Raw genomic sequence first — 19,085 nt, forward strand, 5'->3', positions numbered from 1 at the left:
AGTAGCTAGGACTACAGGCATGTGCCACCACACCCAGATAATTTTTGTGTTTTTAGTAGAGACAGGGTTTCACCATGTTGGCCAGGATGGTCTTGATCTCTTGACCTCGTGATCCACCCGTCTCGGCCTCCCAAAGTGCTGGGATTACAGGTGTAAGCACTGCACCTGGCCAAAAGTATAATTTTTAATATGGTTGTATGGAGGAAGTAAACCAAAAAGCAAACGTACTAAGGGCCCATGAAAGTTATAATGTGACTCTGGAAAGGACTTATCTGAAAATGAAACCAATATGGGGAAAATATCTTAGAGATGGAGCAAGAACAGAATGATCAGTTGAATCCTTGGGTCAGCCACATTAGAAACCAAACTATCCCCTTGGACATCCCAGTTAAGGGAACGAATGGATTTTCTGTTTACTCAAGCTGGTGTGTTGGACATTGTCACTCTCTTGGCTGCCCAGAAGCTTCCTGTGTTTGAGGAGTTTCCCAGCTTCTCCTCCCACTGAAGAAGACTTTACTTCCTTTCCAGCCTTCCTTGCAAGCAGAACTCAGACATATGACCCAGATCTCTGGCCCCATAGAGATTTTGTGAGATACCTAATATCCTTTAGTAAAATCATTTGCCGATTAAACCAGCCAGAGTTGTTTTCTGCTATTTGAAAGATACTGAGTGGTACAGCTAGCTTTAGCTGGACACTAAAAGTGTTTTGACTAATACACAGCAGAGCCCTCCTCTACCCAACCCTTTTTTCAGGGTTCAGAGCCAATCGATTGTAGTGTCTTCCCAACAGCCCATCTGCTTTGTCCCTGGAGAAAGGTTAGGTCAGGGTAAGTCCTACCCAGGACAGGATCACAGGAACCAGAATAGCTGTAGAGTACAACTTGAAAAGTCAGTGTGATGTTAAGACTCCTTAATGCTTCTGTCCCTTTTCTCCCAGACTCCAGACTCTTCTTTACTTAGGACTTTCCTTCTGACATCATCTTTAGGAGGAGGGGTGCAAAGAAAAATTATTTTGCTTGTTTATTTCTCCCACCCAAAAGCACCATAGACATTCTCCCACAGGAAAGTGTAAGAAAGGTGTCTCCAAGACTGCCTAGTTTGATGGACCTGGGGGCAAAATCAGAACCAGCTGCAAGGACAAAGCTGCTAGGACAAGCAGCTGATGGAGAAAAGCTCAGGAGGAAGAAATGCACCCAAAAGCGATGTGGAGGGAGAACAAGGGAGGGGGTCAGGAGACTCAGACCTATAATTTAGTCTAAGTGCCTGTAAAGTGGCCTTTCTGCCCCATGGCTACACAGCCAGCACCATCTCCTCATTCACCACCACCATCCTGCCTCAACCTATCTTGTACTCCCAACCTGATTCTTACATTCTGAAGATATTGACTCTTCATTTTCTTTCCCACTGATGGTCTTGTATTACCCTACAAATCTGATGCTTCAGATTTGTATCAGCTGCCTTATTTGAGTATGGCCCCTACTTTGCTCTTGGGCTACTTGCTCATCTCAATTCTGCTTCATCTTCTGATTGTGCCTGTGTCCTCTCATCACCCTGCAAGGCCTGGAGCTGGAGACCAGGTGATATGGTTTGGATATTTGTCCATGTCCAAATCTCATGTTGAAATGTTTTCCCCAATATTGGAGGTGGGGGGCAAGGCGAGTGTTTGGGTCATGGGGTGGATCCCTTATAGTGTGGTGCTATCATTACCATAGTGAATGAGTTCTCATGAGATCTGGTTGTTTAAATGTGTGTGGCACCTCCTACCTCCCTTGCTCCTGCTCCCACCATGTGCAATGCCTGCTCCCTCTTCACCTTCCACCGTGATTGTAAGCTTGCTAAGGCCTCCACAGAAGCAAATGCCAGTGCCATCCTTCTTGTACAGACTGCAGAACCATAATCCAATTAAACCTCTACTCTTACAAATTATCCAGTCTCAGGTATTTCTTTACAGCAATGCAAGAACAGCCTAATACACCAGGTGTAAGTCATCTCAGTCCTTGGGACTCAGCACAGAGTCTGACACAGAAGAGGGGCTAAATCTAGAGAGTGAATGAATTGTATGGTGAATAGCGGGTCACAAGTGGATGTTGGTTGATTGATTTTACAAATGTACTCATTTAATAGAGATGTTTCTTGGATTAATTTACTGATGGCTTCCAGGTTACAAAAAAGAGAGAGGCTCTCTCTCTTCCCAATACCTAACTGAAGGGAAGATAAAAAAGTATAAAAGGAAACTGTTTACCAGAAGGTTATTTGGTGTCCTTGAAGTAAAAATACCAGTCAATGCAATGGAGAGAGTATTCAAAGATAAACAGCAGGAAAGTTCCATGAAATAATTCTGCAGCACTCTAGGGCAGCTATTCTTATTTCAAGAATAATTGGTGCAGGAAGATCAATACCTACACATACCTTGATTAAGTTATCAAACTTCAAGGATAAAGATAAAATGTTACAAGCACTTAAGAAGGAAAACTCTTCTCCTTGGCATTATTCAATGTCACAACATTGTGGAACAATGTCTGAAGTCATTAAAGCCCAAAGGCAAAAGGCAAATATTCCCAGGAACTCAGAAAGTACAGCACCTATGAGCTTTTCATTAAAAAACCTAATACATAAAGAAATTCAGAAAACCAGTGGTTAAGTCAAAATAAAGCATTATGGAATAGAGAAGCAGTGATAAACGAATGATAATGAGCACTACATAATCCATTTAAATGTAGAATTAAGACCAAAGAACTTTGGGAATTATAACTACACAGTAGAAATCAATGTTTTAAACCTTGACCAAATAAAATTAATGATATAAGTAACATTTTTGAAGATCAAAAGAAAGTGAGAATAAGTATACAAAGTTAACAGAGTCATGCATCACTTAAAGTCGGAGATATTTTCTGAGAGATGTCATAGCGTGCTCACACAAACCTGGATGGCATAGCCTACTACACAGCTAGGCTATACGGCATAGCCGATTACTCCTGGGCTACACACCTATACTGAATACTGCAGGCGATTATAACACAATGGTAACTATTTGTCTGTCTATCTAAACATATCTAAAGAGAAAAGGTACAGTAAAAATATGGTATAAAAGAAGAAAAGGATATATCTGCATAAGGCACTTACCATGAATGGAGCCTGCAGGACTGGACGTTGCTGTGGGTGAGTCAGTGGGTGAGTGGTGAGTGAATGTGAAGGCCTAGGACATTATGTACACTACTGTAGACTTTATAAATACTATAGACTGGGCTACACTAAATTTGATAAAAAATATTTTCCTTTTCAATAATAAATTAAGCTTAGCTTTCTACAACTTTTTTACTTTATACACTTTTAAATGTTTAAAAGCTTTTTGACTTTTTTATAACACTTGGCTTAAAACACAAACATACCATACAGCTGAACAAAAATATTTTTATACCTTGTTGTATAATTTTTTTTCTGTTTAAAAATATCTTTTTTATCTTTAACTTTTTTCATTAAAAACTAAGACAGAAACCCACACATTAGCCTAGGTCTACATGGGATCAGGATCATCAGTATCACTGTTTTCTACCTCCACATCTTGTCCCACTGGAAGATCTTCAGGGGCCAATAACATGCGTTGAGCTGTCCTCCTTCTGGAATACCTCCCAAAGGACCTGCCTGAGAATGTTTTACAGTTAACTTCTTTTATAAGTAGAAGTACACTCTAAAATAATGATAAAAAGCATTGTATAGTAAATACATAAACCAGTAACATAATCCTTTATTATTATCAAGTATTATATAATATAGATAATTGTATGTGCTATACTCTTATATGCCTGGTAGCACAGTAGCTTTGCTTATACCAGCATCACCACAAACACATGAATAATGTATTGCACCATGAGGGCTATGATGTACTAGGTAATAAGAATTTTACAGGCTGGAAAACATCATTCTCAGCAAACTGACACAAGAACAGAAAACCAAACACTGCATGTTCTCACTCATAAATGGGTGTTGAACAATAAGAACGCATGGACACAGGGAGAGGAATACCACACACTGGGGCCTGTTGGAGGTTGATGGGGGTTGGGGAGGGATAGCAGGGGATGGGGAGATAGAGGAGGAATAACATTAGGAGAAATACCTAATATAGGTGACAGGGGGATGGATGCAGCAAACCACCATGGCACGTGTATACCTATGTAACAATCCTGCATGACCTGCACATGTACCCCAGAACTGAAAGTATGATTTTTAAAAATTAAAAGATAAAAAAAGCTCTCTGGTGTCAGCTGCAGAAGCAAGATGACGAAGGAAACGTCATCGTTTGGGAAGTGTCACAATAAGATGTACATGTTGTGCCACTGCTGTGGCTCTAAGGCCTACCACCTTCAGGAGTTGACCTGTGGCAAATGTGGCTACCCCGCCAAGCGCAAGAGAAAGTATAACTGGAGTGCCAAGGCTAAAAGACGAAATACCACCAGGACTGGTCCAATGAGGCACCTAAAAATTATATACCATGGATTCTGTGAAGGAACAACACCTAAACCCAAGAGGACAGCTGTTGTAGCATCCAGTTCATCTTAAGAATTTCAATGATTAGTCATGCAATAAATGTTCTGGTTTTAAAAATTAAAAAAAAAAAAAGAATTTTACAGGCTGAGCACCGTGACTCATGCCTATAATCCCAGCATTTTTGGAGGCTGAGGCAGAAGGATCAATTGAGACCAGCTCAAGCAACATAGTAACATCTGTTCTCTACAAAAATTTTAAAAATCAGCCAGGTATGGTGGCATGTGCCTGTGGTCCTAGCTACTTGAGAGGCTGAAGGCGGATTGCTTGAACCTGGGAGGCTGAGGCTGTAGTGAGCTGTGATTTTCCACTGCACTCTAGTCTAAGCAACATAGTGAGACCCTATCTCAAAAAAAATTTCTTTTCCAGTTCCATTATACTCTTATGGGATCATTGTATATGTGGTCTAACATTGACAGAAGCATTATTCATGCATGACTGTTTCTTCTGAAGTTGAAATGAGAAATTAAAAAATAATGAGTCCAATCTCAGTGTTTTTCATAATCTTTTTATTTCTTAATTCTTATGCTTCTTAAGGAGTTAACATCTCTTGAGCTGAAGATACATTTATCTGAAGTTCACTGGTTTACTAAGTTTCGCTTTAGTTCTTTTTTCTTCTGTTAAGTAAAATAAAAGATATTTAATAGATACAGACTTTCAGTTTGGGAAAATGTAAAAGTTCTGGAGATGGATAGTGGTAATGATTATACAACAATGTGAATATACTTAATGCCACTACATTGTGCAGTTGAAAATGATTAAAATGATTCAAAAAATTATATATATATTATACATATATTATATATTTTATATATTATATATATACAGAGAGAGAGAGAGAGATTCATCACAATTTTTAACTGGGTATATATCCAAAGGATTATAAATCGTTCTACTACAAGGACACATGCAAATGAATGTTCATTGCAGCACAGTTTACAATAGCAAAGACCTGGAACCAACCCAAATGTCCATCGAGGATAGACTGGACAGGGAAAATGTGGCACATATACACCATGGAATATTATACAGCCATCAAAAATGATGAGTTCGCGTCCTTTTTAAGGACATGGATGAACCTGGAAGCCATCATTCTCTGCAAACTGACACAGGAGCAGAAAATCAAACACCACATGTTCTCACTCATAGGTGGGTGTTGAACAATGAGAACAAATGGACACAGGGAGGGGAGCATCACACACTGGGGTCTGTTGGAGGGAAATAGGGGAGGGACAGTGCGGGGTGGGGAGTTGGCGGGGGGATGGCATTGGGAGAAATGCCAGATATAAGTGAGGGGAAGGAAGGCAGCAAATCACATTGCCATGTGTGTACCTAAGCAACAATCTTGCATGTTCTTCACATGTACCCCCAAACCTAAAATGCAATAAAAAAAAATTTCTGTTCTCTTAGGAAAGAATTAATTGTGGTTGACCATATAAACAAATAAGCACCAGAACTGGATTTCAAACCTGTTCCAATCAATTCTGCTACAGGTGGGGTAGAGAGAGCTCCTAACAGACTTCCTCTTCTCTCCACCCTTCCCCACAGATAACAATTATAAACTCCAGGGAAACATTTTTTTAAACAACTTAAATATTCTGGAGAGCAACCAAAAGCAGGCAGAGCCTAAAGAGATATCAAAAACCTGAAAGAAGGAATAAGCACAAGATGATTTTCCTGATTTTACAGGCTACAGTTATAATTCCAAGCACAATGACTAACACTTTAATAGAAAATCTGCAGTCCCTCAAGCCAGAAGAACCAGAAGACAGCGACAACAACCATCACCTCTGAAAAGTCAGGAGTAGGATGGTGTTCTCAAGAAAGGAAAGAAGATTGAGTTCTATCTATAAACTCTTCCCACATTCCCTGGATGACCCTGAGCCATGAATGTCTGGGAAAAACTCGAAGCAGCATGCAGCTAAGTCTAAAAAATCTTAATTGATATTTTAGTTACAACTGACCGCAAGCAAAACCAAACTTATTGTTTGAGTCCAATCAAGTAATTTGCTTTAAAAAAATCAACGAAGTAACATCACTGAGAATGATGAAATAGAGAGTGCCAAGAATTTGTCTCTCTATAAGCCACCTTGGAGTTGGCAAAAACTAACAGAATCAACCTTTTTTAAAACCCTGGATCCAATTCAGGAAAAAAAAAAAAGTGCAACAACATGGAGTATTTTATGAAGAAATAGGTGCTAAATTTTAGCATTTAGGGAAATCTCTTTCAAGAAACTGGCTGACCACTGAGCTAACAGATGGAGAATTCAGTGACCACAACAAAGAATACAATCTTTGCCAAAAACAGTTTGCAAAAGTCACTAAAGAAACAGATTATGGCAGCATATGAGACGTTCTTCCCCAAGAGTCGCTGTGGTTTCCTGCTTCAATAGTGCTTGATGAAACTGGCGCTCATCCCCCCACCCTGGCCAGCTGCCCATAGCCAGTCCTCCGTTACCTCCTCACTGCACCCTCTGACTGCGCCAAGGCCCCCACCGTCGCTCCAGCACCACTCAGCCACAGCCGCCACCACCGCCTCTCCTCAGCTGCTACCAAGGTGACAGCGTCCCCCTTGCAGGTGTGCCAGAACTACCACCAGGACTCAGAGGCTGCCATCAACCGCCAGATCAACCTGGAGCTCTACGCCTCCTACGTCTACCTGTCTATGTCTTACTACTTTTACCTTGATGATGTGGCTTTGAAGAACTTTGCCAAATAATTTCTTCACCAGTCTCATGAGGAGAGGGAACATGACAAGAAACTGTTGAAGCTATAGAATTAACGAGGTGGCCGAATCTTCCTTCAGGATATCAGGAAACCAGACCATGATGACTGGGAGAGCAGGCTGAATGCGATGGAGTGTGTATTATGTTTGGAAAAAAATGTGAATCAGTCACTACTGGAACTGCACTGACAAAAATGACCCCCATTTGTGTGACTTCACTGAGACAAATTACCTGAATGAGCAGGTGAAATCCATCAAAGAATTGGGTGACCACATGACCAACTTGCACAAGATAGGAGCACCTGAATCTGGCTTGGCAGAGTATCTCTTGACAAGCACACCCTGGGAGACAATGATAATGAAAGCTAAGCCTTAGGCTAATTTCCCAATTGCCATGGGGTGACTTCCCTGGTCACCAAGGCAATGCATGCATGTTGAGGTTTCCTTTACCTTTTCTATAAGTTGTACCAAAACATCCACTTAAGTCTGATTTGTACCATTCCTTCAAATAAAGAAATTTGGCACCAAATAAATAAATAAATAAATAAGATTATTGCAGCATGTAACTAACAATAGCAGGAAATGCTGGAAAGAGTGAGGAGAATCTGATTTCCAGAGTTATCACATTAGAATACTCAAAATGTACTGTTTTTAACAAAAAATTTAGAAGGCATGCAAAAAAATAAACATGAAAATATGGCCTATTTATAGAAAACATAAATTAATTAACAAAAACTATCCTGGAGGTAGCCCAGACATTGCGCTTCCTAGACAAAGAGTTTAAATCACTTGTCTTAAGTATGTTCAAAAAATAAAAGGAAACTATGAACAAAGAACTAAATAAAACTAGATGTCTCAATAAATACATGACATCAATAAAGAAAGGAAAATTATAAAAAAGAGCTAAGTAGAAATTATGGAGTTAAAAAGCATAACTGAAATGAAAAATTCACTAGGTGGATTCAACAGCAGATTTGAGCAGGCAGTACAAAGAATCAGTAAATTTGAAGATAGGCCAATTGAGATTACCTAACTGGAGGAGCAGAAAGAAAAAAGGATGACGAAAAATAAGCAGAGCCATCAAACATAACAACATACGCATTATGAGAGTACCAGAAGGAGAAGAAAGGTACAAATGAATATTTGAGTAAATAATGGCCAAACATTTCCCAAATTTGCAGAAAGACATCAATCTACACATCCAAGAAGCTAAACAAACCCCAAGTAGGAGAAAATCAAAGATATTCACACCAAGATACATTATAATCAAATTGTCAAAAGACAGAATCTTGAAAACAGCAAGAGAGACCTGACTAGGAAGACATATACCTGATTTCTTATCAGAAACCTCAGAGACCAGATGGCAATTAAATGACATATTTAAAGCAATAAAAGAAAAAAAAAAACTCTGTCAATTGATAATTCAATACATGGCACAATGATTCTTCAAAATGAAATTAAAATTAAAACATTCTCAGATAACAAAGGTTGAAGGAGTTCATCACTAGCAGAACTTCCCTATAAGAAATACTAAGGAAAGTTCTTTAGGTTAAAATGAAAGGACAGTAAACAATAAATTGATGCCACATAAAGAAATAAAGAAGATCTCTGGTAAAGATAACTATATAGATAAATATAAAAATCCAGTATTATTGCATGCTTGGTTTATATATCACCTCTTTTTTCCTATATGATTTAAAAGACCAAGGAACACAAGAAAAAGTATTAATCTATGTTAACAGGAACACAATTTATAACAATATAATTTGTGACAATAACATAAAGGAGGAGAAGACAGAGCTGTACAGGAGCAGAGTTTCTGTATGCTACTGAAGCTAAGTAGGTATCAATTCAAACTAGATTATTATGAATTTAGAATGTTAACTGTAATTCTCAGGGTAGCCATTAAGAAAATATCTTTAAGATATCCAGAAAAAAATTGAGGAGGGAATCAAAATGGCACACTACAAGAAAATCAGCTAAACACAAAAGAAGGCAGTAGTGATGGAACTAAGGAACAAAAAAAGATATGAGAAGAAACAAATAGCAAAATGGCAGAAACAAGTCCTTCTTTATCAGTAATTTCTTTAAATGTAAATGGGTTATGCTCTCCAGTTAAAAAACAGAGATTAGAGAAATGTATTTTTAAAAGTATTACCCAACTATATACTATCTATAAAAGACTTATTTTTGATCCAAAGACAAATACATTGAATGTGAAAGTATATCAAAATAAATCTCATGTGGGGAAAGATGCCAGATAGGAGGCAGGACTAGCTTGCAGCTCCTACTCACATGAACACAGCAGCATGTGGAGACCCACATTGTAAACTTTTGCCTCAAGAACTACCACAGAAACATTCCATGAAGGCCAAGAGAAGCTACAGATCCTTTGAAGGAACTAGATCACCATTGCAGGCTCCCTGAGATGCCAAAAAACTATGAGTCTGCTTGCTTTCTCAACCGGAAGGCTCAGGGTCTGGGGCAAGTTATCAGCAGGTCACTGGCTGCCTGGAAATAGACTTGATGTTGTGGTGGTGGCACAGCGGGAGTAAGACTGGCGTTCAGCACTGCAGGCTGCATGGGAGCAGGGTGAGGCCTGTGAGTGACTGCCAGCTTTCCCCCACTTCCTGGTGACCTGTATGACTTAGCAGAGGCAGCCATAATCCCATTGGGAATATAACTCCACTGGACTGGGAGCCACATCCCCAATACAACACAGGATCCACAGCAAGTCCCACCCAATGAGAGTCTGAGTTCAGACACACCTATCCCTGTTTCCACCTGGTAGTCTTTCTCTACCTGCCCTGCTAGCTGAAGACAAAAGTTATAATCTCTTGGGAGCTCTGTGGCCCTGTCCACTGCCTAAGAAACCAGAATTCTTAACCAGGTGTCCCTAGGCAAGTTTGCATCCTGCCTATAAAACCACAGCTGGTCCGCTCTTGAAAGTGCCACCTCCTGACTGGAAGCCAACCAACACAAAACCAGTGCAGTAAACAAAAATACAACCAAGGATCCTCACAGAGTCCACTTCACTCTCCTGCTACCTCCACCAGGGCAGGTGCTGGTAGCCAGAGCTCTAAAACCTGAAGATAGAGCACATCGCAGGACTCTTTGCAGACACTCCCCAGGACTAGCCCAGAGCCTGGTTGTTCCACTAGGTAGCTAAGACTCAAAAGAGCAAAACAGTCACTACAGTTCAACTCTCAGGAAGCCCCATTCCTAGGGGAAGGGGGAGAATACCACATCAAGGGAGCACCTGGTGGGATAAAATAATCTGAACAGCAGCCCTTAAATTCCAAATCTTCCCTCTGACATAGTCTACCCAAATGAGAAGAAATCAGAAAAACAATTCTGGTAATATGACAAAGCAAGTTTCTTTAACACCCCCAGAAGATCATACCAGCTTACCAGTGTGAACCCAGAAAATCTGAGAAAGGTCTCAATTTAGAAAGTTTATTTTGGCAAGGCTGAGGACACACCTGTGACACAGCCTCAGGAAGTCCGGATGGCATGTGCCCAAGGTGGTTGGGGCACAGCTTAGTTTTATACATTTTAGGGAGACATGAGACATCAATCAATCTATGTAAGAAGTACATTGGTTTGGTCTGAAAAGGCAGGAAAACTTGAAACAAAGGTAGGAAGACTCAAAGCGGGGAGGGGGCTTCCAGGTCACAGATAGATGAGAGGAACAGTTGCATGCTTTTGAGTTTCTAATCAGACTCTTCAAAGGAGGCAATCAGATATGCATTTATGTCAGTGAGCAGAGGGGTGGTTTTGAATAGAATGGGAGGCAGTTTGGCCCCAAGCAGTCCCCAGCTTGACTTCTCCCTTTAGCTTAGTGATTTAGGAGCCCCAAGATTTATTTTTCTTTCACACCAGCAATGGATCCAAACCAAGATGAAATCTCTAAATTGCCAGAAAAAGAATTCAGAAGGTTGATTATTAAACTAATCAAGGAGGTACCAGAGTAAAATGAAGTCCAACTTAAAGAAATCAAAACATGACATGGGATATGAAAGGAAAATTCTTCAGCAAAATAGATGGGATAAATAAAAAATAATCGCAGCTTCTGGAAATCAAGAACACATTTAGAGAAATGTAAAATGCACTGGAGAGTCTCAGCAATTGAATTGAACAAGCAGAAGAAAGACCTTCAGAGCTCAAAGACAAGGCTTTTGAATTAACCCAATCCATCAAAGACAAAGAAAAAAGAATTTAAAGAATGAACAAAGCCACCATGGAGTTTGGGACTATGTTAAACATCCAAACCTGAGAATAATTGGTGTTTTCAAGGAAGAAGGTATATCTAAAAGTTTAGAAACATATTTGAGGCAATAATTGAAGAAAACTTCTTCAGCCTTACTAGAAATCTAGACATCCAAATACAAGAAGCTCAAAGAACACCTGGGAAATTCATCACAAAAAGATCATTGCCTAGGCACATAATCATCAGGTTATCTAAAGTCAAGATAAAGCAAAGAATCTTAAGAGTTATGAGGCAACAGCATCAAGTAACCCATAAAGAAAAACCTATCAGATTAACAGCAGATTTCTCAGCAGAAACCCTACAAGCTAGAAGGAAGTCCTACTTTTAGCCTCCTTAAACAGAAGAAGTATCAGTGAAGAATTTTGTATCCAGTGAAACTAGTTTCCTATATGAAGGAAAGATAGTCTTTTCCAGACAAACAAATGCTGAGAGAATTCGCCACTACCAAGCCAGCACTACAAGAACTGCTAAGAGGAACTCTAAATATTGAAACAAATCCATGAAATACACCAAAACAAAAGCATAAATCTCACAGGACCTATATACAATAACACAATGAAGACAAATGAAGGTATTCAGGCAAAAAAGAGCATCATGAACAGAATAGTACCTCAAATCTCAACATTAACATTGAATGTAAATGGCCTAAATGCCCCACTTAAAAGATGCAGAATGGCAGAATGGATAAGAATTCACCAACCAAGTTTCTGCTGTCTTCAGGAGACTCACCTAACACATAAGGACTGACATAAACTTAAGGTAAAGAAGTGGAAAAAGATATTCCATGCAAATGGACACTAAAAGTGAGCAGAAGTAGCTATTCTTATATCAGACAAAACAAACCTTAAAGCAACCACAGTTTAAAAAGACAAAGAGGGACAACATATAATGATAAAAGGACTAGTCAAGCAGGAAAATATCACAATTCTAAATATATATGCACCTAATACTGGAGCTCTCAAATTTATAAAACAATTACTACCTGACCTAAGAAATGAGATAGACAGCAACACAATAATAGTGGGAGACTTTAATATTCCACTGACAGCACTTAGACAGATCATCAAGATAGAAAGTCAACAAAGAATCAATGGATTTAAACTATATTCTACGACAAAAGGACTTAACAGATATTTACATAACATTCTACTCAACAACTGCAGAATATACATTCTATTCATTAGCACATGGCACATTCTCCAACATAGACCATGTGATAGGCCACAAAACAAATCTCAGTAAATTTAAGAAAATTGAAATTATATCAAGTACTCTCTCAGATCATGGTGGAATAAAATAGGAAATCAACTCCAAAAGGAACCCTCAAAACCACACAAATACATAGAAATTAAATAACTTGCTCCGAAATGATAATTGGGTCAACAAGGAAATCAAGATGGAAATTTTAAAATTCTTTGAACTGAACGATAACAGTGATGTCACCAGTGCTGAGTGTCCAGGTTCTTGGCATCTTGAACAAAGAATTGGACAAAACATACAAACAAAGCAAGGAAGGGACAAAGGGATTTATTGAAAATGAAAGTGCACTCCACAGTGTGGGAGTAGGCCCAAGCATAGGAGCTCAAAGGCCCTGTTACAGAATATTTGGGAGTTTAAATACCCCCTAGAGGATTCCACTGGTTATCTTGGGTATACCCTATGTAAATGGAAAGAATGAATAAAGTTACAAAGTCATTTACAGCACACACTCTATGGAGAGGATATTTCTGTCATAGCTGAAGTATGAATTAGCTTTACGTTCCCTTACTCCAGACCCTATTTTCCTGCTTCAGCGACATAACATATCAAAACCTCTAGAATACTGTATTAGAGAAAAGTTCATAGCATTAAATGCTTACATCAAAAAGTCTGAAAGAGTACAAATGGACAATCTAAGGTCACCTCTCATGTAACTGGAGAAACGAGAACAATCCAAACCCATGTGGTGGTGCATGGCTGTAGTCCCAGCTACTCGGGAGGCTGAGGCAAAAGAATTGCTTGAGCTCAGGAGTTCAAGGCTGCAGTGAGCTATGATTTTGCCACTGCATTCCAACCTGAGTGACAGAACAAGACATCACAGAAAGAGAGAGAGAGAGAGAGAAGTACTGGCATAAATAAAAATGTATGGGTCAATGGAATAGAATTAAGACTCCAAAAAATAAACCCATGTATCTATGGTCAATTGATTTTTGACTAGAGTGCCAAGACCATTAAATGAAGAAATAATAGTCTCTTCAAAATATGGTGTTGGAACAACTGAATAATCACATGCCAAAAAATGAATTTGGTTTCTGACCTTATACTGTATACAAAATTAACTCCAGGCCGGGCGTGGTGGCTCAAGCCTGTAATCCCAGCACTTTGGGAGGCCGAGGCGGGTGGATCACAAGTTCGAGAGATCGAGACCAACCTGGTCAACATGGTGAAACCCCGTCTCTACTAAAAATACAAAAAATTAGCTGGGCATGGTGGCGCGTGCCTATAATCCCAGCTACTCAGGAGGCTGAGGCAGGAGAATTGCCTGAACCCAGGAGGCGGAGGTTGCGGTGAGCCGAGATCGTGCCATTGCACTCCAGCCTGGGTAACAAGAGCGAAACTCCGTCTCAAAAAAAAAAAAAAAAAAAAAAAAAAAATTAACTCCAGATGATCAAAGACCTAGTGTAAGGGCCAAAACCATAAAACCCTTAGAAGAAAACACAGAGGTACATTTTCATAACCTTGGATTTGGCAATGGCTTCTTAGATATGACACAAAAAGCACAAGCAACAAAAGAAAAATAAATAAATTGGATGTCATCAAAAATTTAAAATGTTATACTCCAAAAGACACTATTAAGAAAGTAAAAAGACAACCCATAAAAATGGGAGAAAATATTTGCAATTTGTCTATCTGATAGGTTACTAGCTTCTGGAATACATAAAGAATTTCTACATCTCAACAACAAAAAACAACTCAATTTTTAAATGGGCAAAGGACTTGAATAGATATTTCTCCAAAGAAGATACGCAAATGTGCAATTAGCACATGAAAAAATGCTCTACATCATTAGACATTAGGAAAATGCAAATCAAAACTATAAAGAGTTACCACCTCACACTCACTAAAATGGCTATAATCAAAAGGGAAAATAACAAGTGTTAGCAAAGATGTGGAAAAACTGAAACCCTTATACATTGCTGAGGGAAATGCCAAAGATGTGGCCATTTTAGAAAAACAGTTTGGCATTTCCTCAAATAAATTAAACATGGAATTACCACATAACCCGGCAAATCCACTGCTGGGTATATATTCAAAATACAAATCTGTACATGGATGTTCATAGAAGCACTATTCCTAATAGCCAAAAGGTGGAAACAACCCAAATGTACACCCACTGATGAAAGGATAAGCAAAATGTGGAGTACATATACAGGGGAATACTATTCAGCCACAAAAAGAAATGAAATTTTGATGTATGCTACATGGATGAACCTTGAAGGCATTATGCTTAGTGAAATAATCCACACATAAAAGAACAAATATTGTGGGATACCACTTATATGAAGTATCTAGAAGAGGAAAATTTGTAAGACAAAAACTAGATTAGAAATTGCTAGGGGCTAAGGGGAGACAGGATGGAGAGGTACTGCTTAATGTTTATAGAGCTTTTGTTGGAAATAGTGGTGATGATTTCAAAACATTGTGAATGTAATTAATGTTTTAAAATGGTTAAAATGGCTAATATTATGTCAATTTTACTATAGTTTTAGAAAGGTAATAATTTAATATATAAAAAAACCATTGAATTGTACTCCTTAAATGAGTGAATTGTATGTATGAACTATATCTCAATAAAGCTGTTTTGTAAAAGGAATGACATACATTGATGAATTTACTACAACATGGATGAACCTTGAAAACATTACACTAAGTAAAATAAGCAAATCACAAAAAAGCACGTTATATTATTTAATTCATATGAAATATCCAGAATAGGCAAATCTATAGAGACAGAAAATTATTAATGGTTTTATTAATGGTTTTTTTTTTTTTTTTTTTTTTTAGACGGAGTTTCGCTCTTGTTACTCAGGCTGGAGTGCAATGGCGCGATCTCGGCTCACCGCAACCTCCGCCTCCTGGGTTCAGGCAATTCTCCTGCCTCAGCCTCCTGAGTAGCTGGGATTACAGGCACGCGCCACCATGCCCAGCTAATTTTTTGTATTTTTAGTAGAGACGGGGTTTCACCATGTTGACCAGGATGGTCTCGATCTCTTGACCTCGTGATCCACCCGCCTCGGCCTCCCAAAGTGCTGGGATTATAGGCTTGAGCCACCGTGCCCGGCCCTATTAATGGTTTTAATAAAATTATTAATGGTATTAATGGTTTCCTGGGGCTGGGAAGAATTGGGGAGGGGATAAGGAAAGTCACTACTAACAGGTGATGAAAATATTCTAAAAGTGATTTTGGCAATGGTTGCACAATTCTGTGAATATACTAGAAACCATAGAACTATACACTTTAAATGAATGAGTTGTGATACGTGAATTACATTTCAGTAAAGCTGTTTTTAAAAATGAAATCATGACTGTAAAGGCACAGCCTAAGGCCTGGCCCATAGTGAGTGCTCAGTATAAGACAGTTACTACAGAGGTGAGGGTAACTTCTGAGATAATGCACTTTATGCAATGCACCACTAAAGTTCTGCTTTTAGATGATAAAAACAATCCTGTGATTATCTTTGCCCTTGTATTTTGCTGTAAATGGACAGGGTACCCCCAAGGTCTTCCCATCCCTGAGGGGCACAGCCCTGCAGAGGAAAACGGGCCTGTCTCAAGTATTTACTTCCCCTGTCCCCACCTCCCAAGCTTCCAGTTGTCTTAATTGGCCTCCAAAGGAGAAACATTTCACTGAAGGGCCCTAATTAATCCCTAGGAATCTGGGTCCCCACATTCTCCTCTTACCCCACCCCAACTCCCAGTTATTTGCTCCAGACAAGAAAAAAACTTTGTAGACTCCCCAGGGAAAGAGAGGCCTTAGGAGAGCGCCACATGTATGGTCTGTACTGGGTGTTGTAATGAGGCCCCAGGAGGCCCTGCTTCACCAGGGGCCCAGCCCTTGAAAGTGATTGCTTAGTGCCCTTCCCTCACACCCGCAGGAGAGTTCCAGCACCATGCCCGCACCCACCTTTGCCCCAGGTTACAGGCATTTCTGCTCTCACCTAGCTCCTCACAGGCATCTCTGTTTGTATAGCAATTTATGTCCTGCAGTTGTGGAGGTATGTTCTGGGTCACTGCTGTGGCAGTGTGTCCCTGTTGGAGGGGGTTCCGCCCTCACAAGGGCTACCTCGCCTACTTTGCTCATCTTTCAAGGCCCAGAGCAACCACTCCTCTTTCAAGTCTTAGCCAAGTACCAGGCAAGCTGCCTTACCCTCCCTGGGGACATCCATGGTTTGTGGCTCCTGGAAGAGTTCTTAGCACTGCAGGCTCTGGAGCAGAACTGGCAATGTATGCATTACACTTCCTGGCCAGACCCCAGATCCATAAGCATGCAGAAGCCAGACCTGAGGCAGAGGCCTCAATGTCAGTTCTGCTGTAGTGCCATCTTTACTCCAAAGAGGAGTGTTCTGTGCTGTGCTCATAGCTGTTGTTTTTAAATGGAGTCTGTACTCAAAATTACAAATCAAGACATGAAAGTTTTCTTACTACTATGTTAATATACATTGTGAATCTCTAAGAAGGTGGTGGGTATGCAACAGTTCCTAAACTTTCTTTGACTATAGAATCTGTTTTATTCCTGAGTATCTTATAGGATCAGTATTCTATGGACTCACTCTGGGAAATTCTGATCTAAATTACAACTCGTATGTACCCAGACCAATTGGGGGAAAATTTAGAGCTTCACCTCATACTGTACACCAGAACAAACCCAAAGTGAGTCTAAATAATTAAATGTGAAGACGAAACTATGAAAACTAAATGAGGAAAAAAATGAAAATGTAGGCAGGGCCTCTGGATTCCTAAGCCTGGCACTGAGCCTTGCCACAGTGCTCAATAATTATTCGTGGAATAAACACAGGGCTTGTGATGTCACTGATGGACATGCTTTGTACGTAACATTTAATTTTGCTTTTTAAATAGGCTGCTTCAGCTGTTAGATGAACAAGGTTCCATTTTGGCCAAATTCCTCCTATGAAACTGCATCTAAGAAACTGATAACCTCGTGCTTGGAAAAGCTCCCTAATGGTGGGATTTAATGCGAGCATCAATTGTGTCTGCTCTTTACTACTGAGGCATGAAATAGCTTTTCATTCAAAGCAGCGATTTCAGACCTAAGTCCATGGTTCTGGTGGTTGGTTGGGAGGTGGAAAGGGTCCTATGGAGACTTACACAGGCTCTTCCTCAGGCAGAAGCCAGTCTTTGTGACCAGAAGTCATCCTCTTAAAAGGTCCTTGGGCCTGGGCCTCAGAAACAACCCATGAGGTCAGATATATCCTAAGCTCCTAACTGGCCACCCTCGCCCCTGGGTACCCAGGAGCCGGAATACCTCATGTCCTTTATCTACAGTTGGCCACAAATTCCTGCCAATTCTACCTCTACAGCATCCTTGCCTTCCTCTCTACCCACATCACTGCAATGATTTAGCCTCATCTGCTCCCTGTTTAAGGGTCTCTATCTCCCATCTCCTGGCCTGTAAGCTATGAGAGGTCAAAGACCAAGTGTCCCTGATACCCAGCAGATAAGGTCATGTTCCTGAATGGGTGGGTGGCTGAACCTGGCAGGGGCAAGTCCTCATCAGAGACAGAAATAAGGTTGGGAGCTTCAGCAAGAACAGGCCCAAGAGGGGAACCAGTGGAAGGAAGCTGAGCCTCTTCCTAGTGAATTGGTGCCTATACAATGCCATGAAGCTGTTAATGGCTAACACTTGTAACTCTAATATTGATCTCATCAGGACAGACACTCTCTCCCCAGCCCCAAGCCTGCATGAGTAATAACTTTCTGGGAAGAAATGCCAGCCAGTTGTATATATTACTTTCTCCATGGGCAGAGGCCAGCAACCAGACGTACTACTAGGGTGAAGGAGAGCTGATCTGTCTTTCTGAGCCCACAAGAAACAGAGATCAGCACTGATTATTTTCAAAGTCTCCGACACATGGAAGCCTGGCAAAGGGGAAGGTTTTGGTGAGATATGGATGGATGTGCATGGGGTGGTCTGTCCTGCAGACTCTGACTCAATGATGGATGAAAAAATTCACTCAAACAGAATACAGTGAAAAAGTGGGCTGGGGTATCCATGGCCACTCACAGACACTCAAGGAGAATGCTGTAAAGAGATAGCAGCCGCCAGCCATGACAGGCTGCCCTCCTCCCCCCAGCATTTATTCGGCACACTAAATGACAAAGGCAGTGAGTCAACACCACTAGAGGGTGAAGATTAAAGGCCAGGTTCTGAAGCCTAAAGCAAAAACCAGTAGTGGATAATATTCCTGGTCAACCTCCCCCTGAGAGACCCATCTGGAATGATCAAAGGTTAATTTTAGGATCACATGAGTAAACAAGTTAGTAAGTAAA

General features: G+C 40.1%; 2 protein-coding genes and 1 pseudogene across 2 annotated transcripts in view; 1 reads left to right on the forward strand and 2 right to left on the reverse strand.

Annotated features, from left to right (window-relative positions):
- SLCO2B1 (solute carrier organic anion transporter family member 2B1) overlaps positions 1-3,628 on the reverse strand; it is a 109,752-nt gene extending 106,124 nt beyond the window's left edge. Inside the window, exon 1 of the mRNA XM_074400918.1 lies at positions 3,554-3,628. The gene's annotated coding sequence lies outside the window, so the exon portion shown is untranslated. The remainder of the gene's footprint in view (positions 1-3,553) is intronic.
- The window catches only part of NEU3 (neuraminidase 3), a 65,445-nt gene that overhangs the window by 3,713 nt on the left and 42,647 nt on the right, over positions 1-19,085 (reverse strand). The window contains exon 5 of the mRNA XM_074400924.1: positions 3,554-3,642. Coding sequence (XP_074257025.1) covers positions 3,554-3,642 — 89 coding nt within the window. The remainder of the gene's footprint in view (positions 1-3,553; positions 3,643-19,085) is intronic.
- On the forward strand, positions 4,268-5,022 carry LOC120364672 (large ribosomal subunit protein eL37 pseudogene; annotated as a pseudogene).

This window comes from Saimiri boliviensis, chromosome 6 (assembly GCF_048565385.1).
Source record: "Saimiri boliviensis isolate mSaiBol1 chromosome 6, mSaiBol1.pri, whole genome shotgun sequence".
Classification (NCBI taxonomy): domain Eukaryota; kingdom Metazoa; phylum Chordata; class Mammalia; order Primates; family Cebidae; genus Saimiri; species Saimiri boliviensis.